Genomic DNA, 16,780 nt, shown 5'->3' on the forward strand with positions numbered 1-16,780 from the left:
ATTCCTATTGTCCCCTGCACAGCCCACCCCTGGAGCCTGGGACCCTGAGTGACAGCACTGGGAACCAATCAGCATCAGCATTGATCTCATACAGCCAATCCAACAAAAGCAGAGGGGCGGGACTAAATAAAGGGGCTCTGGAGCAACATTCTGATTGGCTGCCGCACCCAGCAACAACAACAACAACAACTGGAGGATCTGCACATTAAATGGAACATGGATTTTAAAAACTTGGCCCAGCCCCCAATGTACATCCGGGTCCTGTCAATCAGACCCAACCACCAGCACTGTGGGGGGGGGGAGGGTCCATGCTGCTTCACCCCCCCCTCCATGGTGCAGCTGGTTGGCTCCGACTGCCGGCCCCGTGCTGTGATTGGCGGAGCGGGGAGTCGCCGTGCTGTGATTGGCGGAGCGGGGTGTCGCCGTGCTGTGATTGGCGGAGCGGGGTGTCGCCGTGCTGTGATTGGCGGAGCGGGGAGTCGCCGTGCTGTGATTGGCGGAGGGGCGGGCGGCGCCAGGGCGCCAAGGTTTGAATGGGACCGGGGGCCGGGGCCGATGGCGGCGGCCTGGGGGCGATGATCGCGGGGCTGGCGGCGGCCAGGCGGCTGCACCGGGCTGTGCGGGAGGGGGATACAGAGTAAGGGCGTTAGTGTCACAGGCCCGTGTGTCGGAGGGGCAGTACTGAGGGAGTGCCGCACTGTCGGAGGGGCAGTACTGAGGGAGTGTCGGAGGGGCAGTACTGAGGGAGTGCCGCACTGTCGGAGGGGCAGTACTGAGGGAGTGCCGCACTGTGGGAGGGGCAGTACTGAGGGAGTGCCGCACTGTCGGAGGGGCAGTACTGAGGGAGCGCCGCACTGTCGGAGGGGCAGTACTGAGGGAGCGCCGCACTGTCGGAGGGGCAGTACTGAGGGAGTGCCGCTCTGTCGGAGGGCTCAGAGACATGGACCGTGTACAGTAGACACCTCAAGTCGCTGGAGAAATACCACCAACGATGTCTCCGCAAGATCCTACAAATCCCCCGGGAGGACAGACGCACCAACGTTAGCGTCCTCGACCAGGCCAACATCCCCAGCATCGAAGCACTGACCACACTCAAGCAGCTCCGCTGGGAGGGTCACATTGTTCGCATGCCCAACACGAGACTCCCAAAGCAAGCGCTCTACTCGGAACTCCGACACGGCAAACGAGCCAAAGATGGGCAGCGGAAACGTTACAAGGACCACCCTCAAAGCCTCCCTGATAAAGTGCAACATCCCCACCGACACCTGGGAGTCCCTGGCCAAAGATCAGTCTGCCCTAAGTAGAGGAAGAGCATCCGGGAGGGCACTGAGCACCTCGAGTCTCGTCGCCGAGAGCGTGCAGAAAAGAAACAGGAGAGTGCGGCAAACCAGACTCCCCACCCACCCTTCCCTCCAACCACTGTCTGTCCCACCTGTGACAGACTGTAATTCCCGTATTGCTCTGTTCAGTCACCTGAGAACTCACTTTTAGAGTGAAAGCAAGTCTTCCTCGATTCCAAGGGACTGCCTATGATGAGTGGGCAGCACCCTCACCTCTGAGTTAGAAGGTCGTGGGTTCAAGTCCCACTCCAGGGACTTGAGCACAAAAAGTCCAGGCTGACACTCAGTGCAGTGCTGAGGGAGCGCCGCACTGTTGGAGGTGCTGTCTTTTGAATGAGATGTTAAACCGAGGCCCTGTCTGCTCTCAGGTGGACATAAACAATCCCACGCCACTCTTTCAAAGAAGAGCAGGGGAGTTATCCCCGGTGTCCTGGGGCCAATATTTATCCCTCAATTAACATCACTAAAACAGATTATCTGGTCATTCTCTCATTGCTGTTAGTGGGAGCTTGCTGTGCGCAGATTGGCTGCCGCGTTTCCTACATTACAACAGCGACTACACTTCAAAAAGTACTTTATTGGCTGTAAGGCGCTTTGAGACATCTGGTCGTGAAAGACGCTATCTAAATGCAAGTCTTTTTATTCCCACTAAACTGGCTCCCATGTCAGCTGACATTGTTAACGGTTCTCTCTCAGGTACTATCTCCCTCTCCCTCAAATCTGCCGTCCTCACCCCTCTCCTCAAAAAAAACAACACTTGACCCCCTCCGTCCTTGCAAACTACTGCCCATCTCCAACCTCCCTTTCCTCTCAAGTCCTTGAACCAAATCCGTGCCCACCTTTCCCGCAATTCCAGGTTTGAATCCCTCCAATCCGGATTCCCCGCCCGCCACATTACCGAAACGGCTCTCATCAAAGTCACAAATAACATCCTTTGTGACTGTGACACAGGTAAACTCTCCCTCCTCGTCCTCCTCGACCTGTCTGCAGCCTTTGACAGGGTTGACCACTCCAACCTCCTCCAACGGCTCTCCACCGTTGTCCCGCTGGTTCCATTCTTATCTATTTAATCGTAGCCAGAGAATCACCTGCAACGGATTCTCTTCCTGCCCCCGCATCGTTACCTCTTCTGTCCCCAAGGAGCTATCCTTGGCCCCTCCTATTTCTCATCTACTTGTGCCCCTTGACAACATCGTCCGAAAACACAGCGTCAGTTTCCACATGTACGCTAACGCCCAGCTCTCCCTCACCCCCACTTCTCTCCACCCCTCCACGGTCTCTAAATTGTCAAACTGCTTGACCGACTTCCAGTTCTGGATGAACAGAAATTTTCTTCCAGTTAAATATTGCGAAGCCTGAAGCCATTGTTTTCGGTCCCTGCCAAAAACTCCGTTCCCTAGCCACTGACTCTGACCCTCTCCCGAACTTCTGTCTGAGGCTGAACCAGACTGTTCACAACCTTGGGGTCATATTTGATCCTGAAATGAGCTTTCGACCACATATCCACAGCATAACTAAAACCGCCTATTTCCATCTCCGTAACATCGCCCGTCCCTGCTCTTACCTCAGCTCATCCGCTGCTGAAGCCCTCATCCATGCCTTTGTTACCTCTAGACTTGACTATTCCAACGCACTCCTGGCTGGCCTCCCACATTCTACACATGTAAGCTAGAGGTGATCCAAAACTCGGCTGCCCGTGTCCTAACTCACACCAAGTCCCGCTCACCCATCACCCCCTGTGCTCACTGACCTATATTGGCTTCTGGTTAAGCAACGCCTCGATTTTCAAAATTCTCATCCTTGTTTTCAAATCCCTCCATGGCCCTCGCACCTCCCTATCTCTGTAATCTCCTCCAGCCCCAAACCCCCCCGCGATCTCTGCACTCCTCTAATTCTGCCCTCCTGAGCATCCCTGATTATAATCGCTCCACCATCGGTGGCCGTGCCTTCTGTTGCCTGGGCCCCAAGCTCTGGAACTCCCCCCTAATCTCTATAACTCTCTCCTTTTAAGATGCTCCTTAAAACTTACATCTTTGACCAAGCTTTTGGTCATCTGCCCTAATATCTCCTTATGTGGCTCAGTGTCAAATGTAGTTTGATTACGCTCCTGTGAAGCACCATGGGACGTTTTTCTGCATTGAAGGTGCTATATAAATTCAAGTTGTTGTTGTGCATGTATGTCAGCTGAGGACAGGTTGAGGCTGGGCTGTGCTGCCCACTCGTACTGAAATAGACCCAGCGCCCTAGGCGGGAACGAGACGGAGAGAAATCCACCAAAAAAGGTCAATCTGTCAATGATCCGAAATATGTTTCCCTGACGATGGCTTGTGAGCTGACTTTATCCCACTTATTTTTTTTATCATCCTTCCCAGGTCCTTGGAGGGGTGGTTGACGGGAGCTGCAGACCCCGATCTGGTCGTACCCGAGGGTGTGGCAGCTCTGCACCTGGCATCCGGGAAAGACACTGAAGGGGGAATCCGTTGTTTAAAGCTGCTCCTTCAGCACGGGGCAAATCCGAATGTCAGGTTAGCAGCGCCTTGTTATAGCACCTGTGACACTGGGCTGATTGTGTGTGCGGTATAGTGGTTCTGTTACTGGACTAGTAAACCAGAGACCTGGACTAAAGATCCAGACCGTGAGCGCAAATCCCATCACGGCAGCTGGGGAATTTAAATTAGGTTAATTAAATAAATCTGGAAGTTGGTATGACCATGAAACATCCGATTGTTGTAAATACCCATCGGGTTCACTAATGTAATTTAGGGAAGGAAATCTGCTGCCCTTACCCAGTCTGGCCGATATGTGACTCCAGACCCACAGTAATGTGGTTGACCATTAACGGCCCTCTGAAATGGCCCAGCGAGACACTCGAGGGCAATTAGGGGCAGGCAATAAATGCCAGCCTTGGCAGTGATGCCAACATTCCAGGAACAAATTAAAAAGAAAAAGGTCTTCAAACCAGATCCCCCAAAATCCATTTTCAATGTGCTCGTTGTGACAGACCAGTACCCACCAGTACTGTACCCCAGTGTTATACAGTGACAGACCTGTACCCACCAGTACTGTACCCCAGTGTTATACAGTGACAGACCTGTACCCACCAGTACTGTACCCCAGTGTTATAGTGACAGACCTGTACCCCCCAGTACTGTACCCCGGTGTTATACAGTGACAGACCTGTACCCCAGTGTTATACAGTGACCGACCTGTACCCACCAGTACTGTCCCCTAGTGTTATACAGTGACAGACCTGTACCCACCAGTACTGTATCCCAGTGTTATACAGTGACAGACCTGTACCCACCAGTACTGTACCCCAGTGTTATTCAGTGACAGACCTGTACCCACCATTACTGTACCCCAGTGTTATACAGTGACAGACCTGTTTGTGGATATTACAGGAGAATAGTAGACCATCTGTACGTTCTAACCCAGTTCAGTACTTATTTATTTTGCAGGTCTAGTGAGGATCTCACTCCCTTGCATGTAGCTGCCTCCTGGGGGTGTGTCACGAGTGTGAAACTGTTGCTCAGAAATGGAGCAGATCCAACTCTCCTGGACCAGGTAACTGGGCACAATAACTGTTCTCCGTCATCAACCGGCCTGTCCGATGGCTCATTGAATACAGGCCGTGTCGACCCGAGCTGCACATTACAGAACGAAGGCCTTTGTGTTTATGCCGGTTTCCATTGGCGCAAGGGTTGATAACCAGAGGCACAGATTGTAGATCATCGGTGACAGGACCAGAGGGGGAGATGGGGAGAATGTGTTTACGCAGCGAGTTGTTGTGATCGGGAACGCGCTGCCTGAAAGGGCGGTGGGAGCAGATTCAATAGTGACTTTCAAACAGGAATTGGATAAATACTTGTAAAGGAAAATAATTTCAGGGCTATGGGGAAAGAGCAGGGGGCAGCGGGCTGGCGGGGGACTAGTTGGATTGCTCAACCAGAGAGGCAGCACAGGCACGATGGGCCGAATGGCCTGCTGTGCCGTAAGATTTTATGATTGTAGAGCATCTTTCTTGTCCTTGGGAGGTAACAAAGTCGGTCCGTTGTTTTTTTGACGTGTTCCTTATTTTGCAGGAAATGCCGCAGCCAATTTGTGCACAGCAAGATCCCACAAGCAGCAATGGGATAATGGACTGTTTTAAAAATTGATGGAGTGATGTTTAAAATGTTGAAGGGATTCAATAGGGTGGATATAAGGAAACTATTTCCCTTCTCAAACTATGTGCCATAATCTGGCAATTGGAGTTGGGCCAGTTTGGAGTAAAGGCAGGATAGTGGGAATCTGGAATTCTCTCCAAAGGGGTGGGGGCCACGATCTAAACAAATAGCAGAACAGGCTCAAGGGGCTGAATGGCCTCCTGCTCCTCTTCTGTTTTGGGATTGGTTGAGGGATAAATGTTGGCTTCGACACTGGACTCCCCCCATGTGATGGAATCCTTTGCCTGAAGAGGCTGAGAGCGCCTGGGTTTAATATGAGCTGAAACAGTGCAGCACTCCCTCAGTACTGCCGCTGTGCCAATCCTGGACTGGGCCGGCAGTACCCCAGGGGGCACGGGTGGTTGATCAGAGACTGTTGGCTGCAGACAGCTGTGTCAAATGTATTCAGCCGTATCACAGCGGTTGCCTGAACTCTCTCTATTGTATCCTGCTGGTGTCATGTGCAACACTTGAAACCCTCATCCGTGCCTTTGTTACCTCAGACTTAACTATTCCAACACACTCCTGGCCGGCCTCACACATCCTACCCTACGTAAACTAGAGGTGATCCAAAACTTGGCTGCCCCATGTCCGAACTCACACCGAGTCCTGCTCACCCATCACCCGCTGTGCTCGCTGCCCCGTGTCCTAACTCGCACCGAGTCCTGCTCACCCATCACCCCCTGTGCTCGCTGCCCCGTGTCCTAACTCACACCGAGTCCTGCTCACCCATCACCCCCTGTGCTCGCTGCCCCGTGTCCTAACTCTCACCGAGTCCCGCTCACCCATCACCCCCTGTGCTCGCTGCCCCGTGTCCTAACTCGCACCGAGTCCCGCTCACCCATCACCCCCTGTGCTCGCTGCCCCGTGTCCTAACTCGCACCAAGTTCCGCTCACCCATCACCCCCTGTGCTCGCTGCCCCGTGTCCTAACTCGCACCCAGTCCCGCTCACCCATCACCCCCTGTGCTCGCTGCCCCGTGTCCTAACTCGCACCCAGTCCCACTCACCCATCACCCCCTGTGCTCGTTGACCTACATTGGCTCCCGGTTAAGCAACGCCTCAATTTCAAAATTCTCATCCTTGTTTTCAAATCCCTCCATGGCCCTCGCCCCTCCCTATCTCTGTAATCTCCTCCAACCCCACAATCCCCCGAGATCTCTGTGCCCCTCTAATTCTGCCCTCCTGAGCATCCCTGATTATAATCGCTCCACCATCGGTGGCCGTGCCTTCTGTTGCCTGGGCCCCAAGCTCTGGAACTCCCTCCCTAAACCTCTCCGCCTCTCTACCTCTCTCCTCCTTCAAGTCGCTCCTTAAAACCCACCTCACCTGCGCTAATTTCTATGCAGCTCATGTCAAATTTTTAATCTCCTAATGCTCCTGTGAAGCGCCCTGGGACGTTTCACTACGTTAAAGGCGCTATATAAATGTAAGTTGTTGTTGTAAATCTCTGCTTGTTTGACTACAAATCTAGGATGGTCTGAGAGCAGTGGATTTGGCCAAAGAGCAAGGAAATGTGAAATGCTGCCAGATTCTGCAGGAATATCACCGTTACAGTCTGCTGGAGGACACCGAGGGACAACCTCTCTCCTACCAATATGGTCAGAATTCAATTCTTTCTCATACTTGGTTTTAAATCCTTATTAACTCGCATCGCTACTTTTAGTGATTTGTGTGTCTGTTACCCCCCTCAAGACACCCCAGCTAAGAATATAGGAACAGGACGAGGCCATTTAGCCCCTCGAGACTGTTCTGCCAATCGATGAGATGCGTGGCTGATCTGTGACCTAACTCCATGTGGCTCAGAGACGTGGACCATGTACAATAGACATCTCAAATCGCTGGAGAAATATCACCAACGATATAGAAACATAGATATAGAAAATAGGTGCAGGAGTAGGCCATTCGGCCCTTCGAGCCTGCACCGCCATTCAATGAGTTCATGGCTGAACATGCAACTTCAGTACCCCATTCCTGCTTTCTCTGCAAGATCCTGCAAATCCCCTGGGAGGACAGATGCACCAATGTCAGTGTTCTCGATCAGGCCAACATCCCCAGCATCGAAGCGCTGGGCAGGTCACATTGTCCGCTGGGCGGGGCCACGTTGTCCGCATGCCCGACACATGACTCCCAAAGCAAGCGCTCTACTCGGAACTCCTACACGGCAAGTGAGCCCCGGGTGGACAGTGGAAACGTTACAAGAACACCCTTAAAGCCTCCCTGATAAAGTGCAACATCCCCACTGACACCTGGGAGTCCCTGGCCAAAGACCACCCGAAGTGGAGGAGGTGTATCCGGGAGGGCGCTGAGCACCTCGAGTCTCATCGCCGAGAGCATGCAGAAATCAAGCGCAGGCAGCGGAAGGAGCGTGCGGAAAACCAGACTCCCCACCCTCCCTTTCCTCCAAACACTGTCTGTCCCACCTGTGACAGACTGTAATTCCTGTATTGGACTGTTCCGTCACCTGGGGACTCACTCTGAGTGGAAGCAAGTCTGCCTCGATTCCGAGGGACCGCCTATGATGATGATGAACTCCATATACCTGCCTTTGCCCCAGGTCTGACCTGTGAATGATGTAGCACAAAGGAGGCCATTTGGCCTATCGTGCCTACGCCGGCTCCTTGGTGAGCTACCCAGTTAAACCCACTCCCCCCTGCTCTTTCACAAGAGCCATGTAAAGTTTTTCCAACTCCCTTTTGAATGTTACGATTGAATCTGCTCCCACTGACCTTTCAGATGGGTCATTGAATAAATTTAAGGTGGAGATAGATAGATTTTTGAAGGATAAGAGAGTGAAGGGTTATGGGAGCGGGCAGGGAAGTGGAGCTGAGGCCAAGATTGGATCACAACAGCTCGCTGCGTTAAAAATATAAAATCCTCCTCGCCTCTGGTTCTTTTGCTAAGTACCTTAACTCTGTGTTCTCTGGTTACTGACCCTTCTCCCACTGCAAGGCAGATTCTGTGCTGTCATCACTGAGCCACTCACCAGCGGTCTGAAACTGATAGAAACTCACTTTGCTTTGGGCAGTGCACAGCCTTTATTTCCTTCAGTCTGAAATTGCAGTCGGATGAAATGAAAGATTGTCGATTCATTTATTTTGTTGAAGGACCTGCATATCACTGGCGTCAGAATTCTTTGTATATTTGTAATAATTGCACAGGAACTGTCAGCTTTTCCCTGTTTCCATTTGAACAGATTTCATTTTTTATATAGTTTGAGCTTTAAATCTTAATTTACAAACTTTCCCCGATCGTTTTGTTCCTCCAATAAAATTCTTCGATGCTGCTAACCAATCAGTGCTGCCCTTTATTACGTCCCTTGATAATGTTGCGATTTCTCCCTTCCTCCTGAATCCTTGGAGACTTCCTCCGCGGAACTTTACAGCAACGTGTATTTATATAGCGCCTTTAACAGTGAAACGTCCCACGGCGCTTCACAGGAGTGTTCTAAGACAAAAGTTTGACACAACTTTACATGCAAAGCCCCCCCCAATTTGGCCATTTCGGATTGGATAACACAGACGTATATCACAAGGGAGGGGGGGCTTGATGACAACAATAACAACAACTTGCATTTATACAGCGCCTTTAATGTAGCAAAACGTCCCAAGCGATTATCAAACAAAATTTGACACCATGCCACATTAGGGGATATTGGGACAAATGACCAAAAGCTTGATCAACTTGTTTGAACTCGTGTGACGACCCAGCCCGTGGTAATTTGCCATTCATTAACATTTTGTTAATGAATGGCAGGGGTGGAAGCGGAAGAGTTGGAGTGTCGGCAAAGCATCGTGTGATTTGTACATCGGCAACCCAGGGATTGATGACTCAGGGAATTTAGGGCTCGGGTTAAACCCTGTCAGAAGTAGATCCTCAAATGGAGAAAGCCAAGGGTTGGAAATTCAAGAGCCACCTGAACAGTGACAAACACAGTCCAAGTTGAGCTAGGTTCTGCGTTCCTCCAATTTTCCCTCTTCTTCTCGGGTGGAGAGGGGCGGGAGTGTAGCACTGCAGTTCCATTGGTGCCTGTCCACACTGAAACAGGAAATAACAATGTGTTGGGTGGACCGTTTAATTGTAATGTTACTAACTGTCAGCTTCTTTTTGGTTCTTGCAGTCTGCTATCGACGAGTGAGCAGCAACCTTCGTCTCTTCGCTGACCCAGCTGAGCGCAGCATCGGCGAGAGCTGCCAGGCTTCCAGGCTTCCCGCGAGAAGTGAAGAATTTCATCCCGTCAGCAGAGACCGGCAATCCTCGGCCCACAGACCATGGGAGCTCGGCACCGGCGGAATCGGTCAACGGCCGAGCGGCTACTCGACGGGAATAAAGGCAAGGGGCAGTCCTTTGGGAGAAGCCGTGTCGGCCTGGTCTCGATTGCCAAGGCCCCCGTCCCGATCGGGAACAAGGCAGCCAATGGGAACAGCAGGCCATCACGGGGGCATTGCTGAAGACTGGGGTGAAGACCAGGTCGTTGGTGAAACTACCGAACTGATCCTTGACAGCTGCGTATTGTCGAGCACCCATGTGTCCACCTTTGGGGCGTGTGAAGAGCGGACTTCGAACGGATTGAATTCTGCGACTGACTCCTCCGGGGATCCAACACCAGCGCACGAAGTGTTAACTCTTCAGGAAGACGAGAGTTTTCTTCCTGTGCTCACTGCCCTGCTCCCACCAGCTGCGGAGCACACACTCAACGCCTCAACTGATGACAAGAGCTTTTTGCCTCCATCTGCATCTCGACTGCGTCCGGCTGGGAACTACGGATTGAGTACCCTGGCTAATCGCCTCCCTGAAACCCAACACTTCCCGGTCGAACATGTCCGTGCCCAGCAAGCAACGATTGGTTCGGACCAAGAGATGGAAGTCTTTCAAGATGGTGACACTTCCGTCGGCACTGAGTGGCTGTCTGAATTGGATTGTACGACAGGATTGAAGGGCAGATCTCCGTCCCGTGTGTCTCTTTCAAACACTCTGCTTGACCTTGCCAAGTACAAAGGGTTTTGTGATGCCGAGCTTTTGATCAGACCATCCGGAAACAAAGGCATTGATATAACCTCGCCAGATCACGTCTACGTATTTGAACGTGCAAATTCAACCACTTTACCCGAGCTGGATAAGACCACTGCCGTTCTCTTTGAGGACAGTTTGGACCTTGCCGTGCAGGCGGGCGATGGTGGACTTCCTCCAAATGTTGGCGTTGCGCAGTGGGAAGGTGGCGATGCCAAAGCTTCAGCCTCAGCTTCTGGGTCAAGCAGCAGCCCCTACTGTAGCTGTGAAAGTGGATCGGAGATTTTCTCCAGTGCCATCGAAAACTTCAAGTATACAAGCCACACTCGGGAAGATCCAACGAGCCAGACAGACGAGGACTCCTGCTCAGCGGAGCGAGTTCCTTCAGGCACAAAGCAGGACCGTTCTGTTTCGGGGTGTCAAAGTGAGATCGCTGTGGCCACCATCCAGCCAGGACACGCTGGAGATCTGCCAACGCGCAACGCAGCAAATGCATCGCAGGAGATCCTGGCCTCTGCGCAGACCCACCTCGTTGAGCAAACGCCCGGCGACTCCCCTTTGTGGAGGGGTGGCACGCAGCCCGAGTGTCGTTGTCCGAGTCCCCGAAGGCAGCCTACCTACCGCGATGCAGGTCTTTGCTACAGTGCCCCGGCAAACCCAAGCAACAGCGTCCCACCGAGCTCGCGGGCAGGACCTACCTGTGCCGGCGGCGGTCCATGTACGGGGCGGTTAGCACCAGTCCCGTGCAGCGTGATACCACCAGCCAAGAAAGGGCAGGTGACACTCGATGGTGACGATGAATCCAGCCCAGAGATGCTGCCAGCCTTGGATACAAACGGCCGTAATCACCAGGGTACCCGAGAGGCTGAACCTGTTTCTGCCACGGGCCCGACAGAAGACGGGGATTTTCCAGGGTTGCCGATGCCGTCTGGCAAGAGATCTTCATCTTCCGCTGTTCATGTCGTCGAAGCAAGCCTTGGGGCATCACATGGAGATACTGCTTCTGTCCACAACCCTGCAGGCAACAAAATCCCGGCGGGTTTAGGTGAAGAACATTCTTCAGATGAAGAAGAAGGTGGCTCAGATTTGGCAAAGTTACTGAAGAACCTCCGGCTGTTGGCCACGACTGGACCGTCGCTGCAACTCATCGAGAACGGGTTGTCACCGTTCGTTACTCCGCGCTCCAGGAGCCGATTGGTCAGTGCCTCGTCACGGAGCCATGACTCGTTGCTTTTCGAGCAGTCTGTTGCCACGCCAACTCGAACTAGGCGAGTCCGCAACCCGCGGACAGAAGACGCCAGCGGGCCACCCGGCTGGATTGGCTCACGCAGCGATGGAACTGCTCTTTCCCAGGGAACAGGAGCTGAAGATCTCTCACTCTCCCTGGCTCACTCTTCAGATGATGAAGATACAGACTTTGACACCGTTCCCTTTGTCGGGTGCAATGATCACAAGAAATGGACAGCCCCACCATTGCCAGCAGCATGCCGAGACCAGGAAGATGCAGACTTTGACACCGTACTGTTGTTCAACGCTAATCCTGAAAAAAGAACTCGCCGACCTTCACCGCAAACATGTGATGCAAACGGCGACGGTCAGAGTGTCCGGTTGAAAAGTGTAACCGCCAGCAGCAGGGGAAACCAAACTGTACCTTTCCCAGCTCCGGTAAGCCCTGAAGAATCTGGAGATGCCAACCAAGGTGATTGCATTTGCCCGCCCATCAGGCAGTCGGTCACAGAGCCTGACGCGCCTGCCAGTGGTGTTGATCAAAGGAGATGCTGCAACCCTTCAGAGGAAGAGGATAGCACGTGGCTTTCTGAAGATAATGACCTGCGAGGTGAACTGGAAGTATCACCGAAAGAGCAGGGGCCGTTTGGCGCTGCGAGATGGCGTGGTGTTTGCTCACGCCCATCCTCTCCGTGTCTTGGTTCGGTGCCGGTATCTGGCCAACCCGAGGCGCAGAGCAAGGAGGGTCCCAGAAACGGCAATGTGTGTGAAAGTACCAGGCTGGAGAATACCAGTTGGCAGCTGGGAAACCCCTCACCAGTGCAGTCCCGGGACCCACAGTGCAGCCGTTCCAGACACTCGGTTGAGCGGCGTTTTTCAGAAATACCCAACTGCAGTACCGAGTGGCAAAGCCTGGTGGGCGAGCGCGACCTCCCGCTGTCCCCTGGCGGGCGTCCGGTTAACCACGGCGTGAGCGAGACACTGGAGTACCTGTACACCGATACCCAGGGCGGGCACACCTTGATTGAGCGGCGCTATCCTTGCCAGGACGCCAGCTTCGAAAACTCCAGCACTTCGGGCTCCGAGGAGACCGTCATTTATGACTGGAAGGCCTACAAGAGCAGGCCGGTCGGTGCCGGGGAGAAGGAAAACCTCAGGCCCAGCGAGGGATCGCCAAGGTTGTCTCCTCGCCTGCTGCTCCTGTCCAACGGGCAGATACTCAGGCAGCTGAGAGACCACGGAGAGGACCCCGGGCCAGTGACTGACCGCACCAGGAAGCTTTACCTCCATTGTCTGCACAGGATAAGGAAGGAGCCCCGCCCCAGGAAGCCGCTGCAGTCTGCAAGTAAGTTGAGGACTTGAGCTGTACTTGAGGGTTGTGATTGTCATCGTGGCCCAGAAACCTGCCCAGAGCATGACCACTGCGCCCGTACCCATATATCTGCTCTAAATTGCCCCCAAGAACATAAACAGGAGCAGGAGTCGGCCATTCGGCCCCTCGAGCCTGCTCCACCATTCAATAAGATCAAGGCTGATCTGATCATGGGCTCAGCTCCACTTCCCCGCCCGCTCCCCATAACCCTTTACTCCCTTATCGCTCAAAAATCTGTCGATCTCCACCTTAAATATATTCAATGACCCAGCCTCCACAGCTCTCTGGGGCAGAGAATTCCACAGATTTACAACCCTCTGAGAGAAGAAATTCCTCCTCATCTTAGTTTTAAATGGGTGACCCCTTTATTCTTAAACTATGCCCCCAGTTCTAGATTTCCCCCACGGGGGGAAACATCCTCTCTGCATCTACCTTGTTGAAACCCCTCGGTATCTTATACGTTTCAATAAAATCACCTCTCATTCTTCTAAACTCCAATGAGTATAGGCCCAACCTGCTCAACCTTCATCAGTCAATAAGCCCATTCTAGATAGACATAAGAATTAGGGGCAGGAGTGGGCCCTACGACCCCTCGAGCCTGCTCCGCCATTCAATACGATCACGGCTGATCTTCGACCTCAACTCCACTTCCCCGCCCGATCCCCATATCCCTCGATTTCTCTAGACTCTGAAAATCTATTGATCTCAGCCTTGAATATATTCAGAGACTGAGCAACCACAGCCCCTCCCAAAGAATTCCAAAGATTCACAACTCTGAGTGAAGAAATTCCTCCTCATCTCTGTCTTAGACGGCGTTCTTCCCCTATAACGTGCCTTGGCTCTGGGTAGCACTGTAGCCTCTGAGTCCAAGCAGACACACCCAGTGCAGTACTGCGGGAACACCGCACTGTCTGACACACCCAGTGCAGTACTGCGGGAACGCCGCACTGTCTGACACACCCAGTGCAGTACTGCGGGAACGCCGCACTGTCTGACACACCCAGTGCAGTACTGCGGGAACGCCGCACTGTCTGACACACCCAGTGCAGTACTGCGGGAGTGCCGCATTATCTGAGCTTTCCGTGCCTCAGGTGAGACGTTAAACCAAGGCCTCGTCCGCCTGAGAGATCCCATGACACTATTTCGAAGAAGAGCAGGGGAGTTCTCCCCGGTGTCCTGGGGCCAATATTAATCCCTCAATCAACGTCACTTTTTTTAAAAAAAGACACATGATCTGGTCATCATCACATGGCTGTTTGTGGGAGCTTGCCGTGCGTAAATTGGCTGCCGCGTTTCCCACATTCCAACAGTGACTGCATTTCAAAAGTACTTCATTGGCTGTAATGTCATTTCTGTCCTGTATGTAACTGGGTGGGTCAGAGGGAGCGAGATTATTACAGATTCTCGTTTGCTTTTCTGTAACTGATGGAAATCTCACTTGGTGCAAATGTCAGCCCAGCCTCCATCACTCAGTTGTTTATTTTTTACACAGGCTACAGTGCAGAGTTGTGTCAGAGTCTGGCCAAGTTTGTTTTCCCAGACTGCAGTCAGGATGAAAAGGCTTTAGTGCAGCAATTTGACCAGCCGGACAAGAGCCGCAAGTGGAGAGAAGGACACCTCAAATCCAGCTTCAATTACTTGCTCCTCGATCCCAGGTACAGTCTTAGAATAGAGAAAGTTTACAGCACAGAAGGAGGCCATTCGGCCCATCGTGTCCGTGCCGGCCGACAAAGAGCTACCCAGCCTAATCCCACTTCCCAGCTCTCGGTCCGTAGCCCTGTAGGTTACGGCACTTCAGGTGCACATCCCCAAGTACTTTTTAAATGTGATGAGGGTTTCTGCCTCTACCACCCTTTTAGGCCGTGAGTTCCAGACCCCCACCACCCTCTGGGTGAAAACATTTCTCCTTAAATCCCTCTACCAATTACTTTAAATCTGTGCCCCCTGGTTGTTGACCCCTCTGCTAAGGGAAACAGGTCCTTCCTATCCACTCTATCCAGGCCCCTCATAATTTTATACACCTGAATTAAATCTTCCCTCAGCTTCCTCTGTTCCAAAGAAAACAACCCCAGACTATCCAATCTTTCCTCATCGCTAAAATTCTCCAGTCCAGGCAACATCCTGGTAAATCTCCTCTGCACCCTCTCCAGTGCAACATCCTGGTAAATCTCCTCTGCACCCTCTCCAGTGCAACATCCTGGTAAATCTCCTCTGCACCCTCTCTTTTCTTCAAATTTAAATCCAGCTGAGAAATGTTCTTGCTCGCGAATGAAACAGTCCCACTTTAGCCAACTGTTATTGGCATCAAACACTCCCAGCGCAGGTACAGCACGGGATTAGATACAGAGTAAAGCTCCCTCAACACTGTCCCATCAAACACTCCCAGGGCAGGTACAACACGGGATTAGATACAGAGTAAAGCTCCCTCGACACTGTCCCATCAAACACTCCCAGGGCAGGTACAGGGGGTTAGATACAGAGTAAAGCTCCCTCTACACTGTCCCATCAAACACTCCCAGGGCAGGTACAGGGGGTTAGATACAGAGTAAAGCTCCCTCTACACTGTCCCATCAAACACTCCCAGGGCAGGTACAGGGGGTTAGATACAGAGTAAAGCTCCCTCTACACTGTCCCATCAAACACTCCCAGGGCAGGTACAGCACGGGGTTAGATACAGAGTAAAGCTCCCTCTACACTGTCCCATCAAACACTCCCAGGGCAGGTACAGGGGGTTGAATACAGAGTAAAGCTCCCTCTACACTGTCCCATCAAACACTCCCAGGGCAGGTACAGGGGGTTAGATACAGAGTAAAGCTCCCTCTACACTGTCCCATCAAACACTCCCAGGGCAGGTACAGGGGGTTGAATACAGAGTAAAGCTCCCTCTACACTGTCCCATCAAACACTCCCAGGGCAGGTACAGGGAGTTGAATACAGAGTAAAGCTCCCTCTACACTGTCCCAGGAACTCAACAGCACCTGGATTGAGACTGTGTAACTCATTTAAGGAAGGACCCTTGCAGCCAGCAGTGGAGGAGTTGTGTCGGGTGGAGGCGAGGTGAAACCCACCTGCACCGTCCTGCCCCCAGGTTTAGATTTGAAGGGTTTGTTGTGAGCCCCTCTTGCAGCTCGGTGCGTAAATCCTGTCGAGAAACTGAGCCCAGGAACCCGCGAGATTGCATGGTCTGTGTCTGACCTGTGACGGGTTTACCGATCGCGCCCAGGGTTGTGGTCAGGTTGCTGATGGTGGTCCTGGAATCCTACAACATAGGAGGAGGCCATTCGGTCACCATGCCCGTGCCGGCCCTTTGAAGGGTGTCCAATTAATCGCACTCCCAGCTTTCTCCCCATTACCCTGCAAATTCATCCACTTCAAGTACGCGTCCAATTACCTCTAAGTTCCTGTGGATTCTGATCCCACGACCCTTTCAGGCAGTGCGTTCAAAATCTTAACCCTCCGTGCGTGATAAATATTGTCATTTCCCCGCCAGTTCGTTTGCCAATTATTTTCATTGTCTGATTGTTGGTTACCAGTGGAAACCGCTTCTCCCTATTTATTACATCACAACATGTCTACATTTCAAAAGTATTTCGTTGGCTATAAAGCACATTGAGACGTCCAGTGGTC

General features: G+C 52.5%; 1 protein-coding gene across 1 annotated transcript in view; it reads left to right on the plus strand.

Moving 5' to 3' along the window:
• The first annotated feature begins 556 nt into the window (after positions 1-556).
• LOC139228482 (uncharacterized) overlaps positions 557-16,780 on the plus strand; it is a 30,272-nt gene continuing 14,048 nt past the window's right edge. Inside the window, exons 1-6 of the mRNA XM_070859530.1 lie at positions 557-637; positions 3,713-3,865; positions 4,799-4,904; positions 7,019-7,145; positions 9,665-13,126; positions 14,646-14,808. Coding sequence (XP_070715631.1) covers positions 576-637; positions 3,713-3,865; positions 4,799-4,904; positions 7,019-7,145; positions 9,665-13,126; positions 14,646-14,808 — 4,073 coding nt within the window. The 5' untranslated portion in view covers positions 557-575. The remainder of the gene's footprint in view (positions 638-3,712; positions 3,866-4,798; positions 4,905-7,018; positions 7,146-9,664; positions 13,127-14,645; positions 14,809-16,780) is intronic.

This window comes from Pristiophorus japonicus, chromosome 18 (genome assembly GCF_044704955.1).
Source record: "Pristiophorus japonicus isolate sPriJap1 chromosome 18, sPriJap1.hap1, whole genome shotgun sequence".
Classification (NCBI taxonomy): Eukaryota; Metazoa; Chordata; class Chondrichthyes; family Pristiophoridae; genus Pristiophorus; species Pristiophorus japonicus.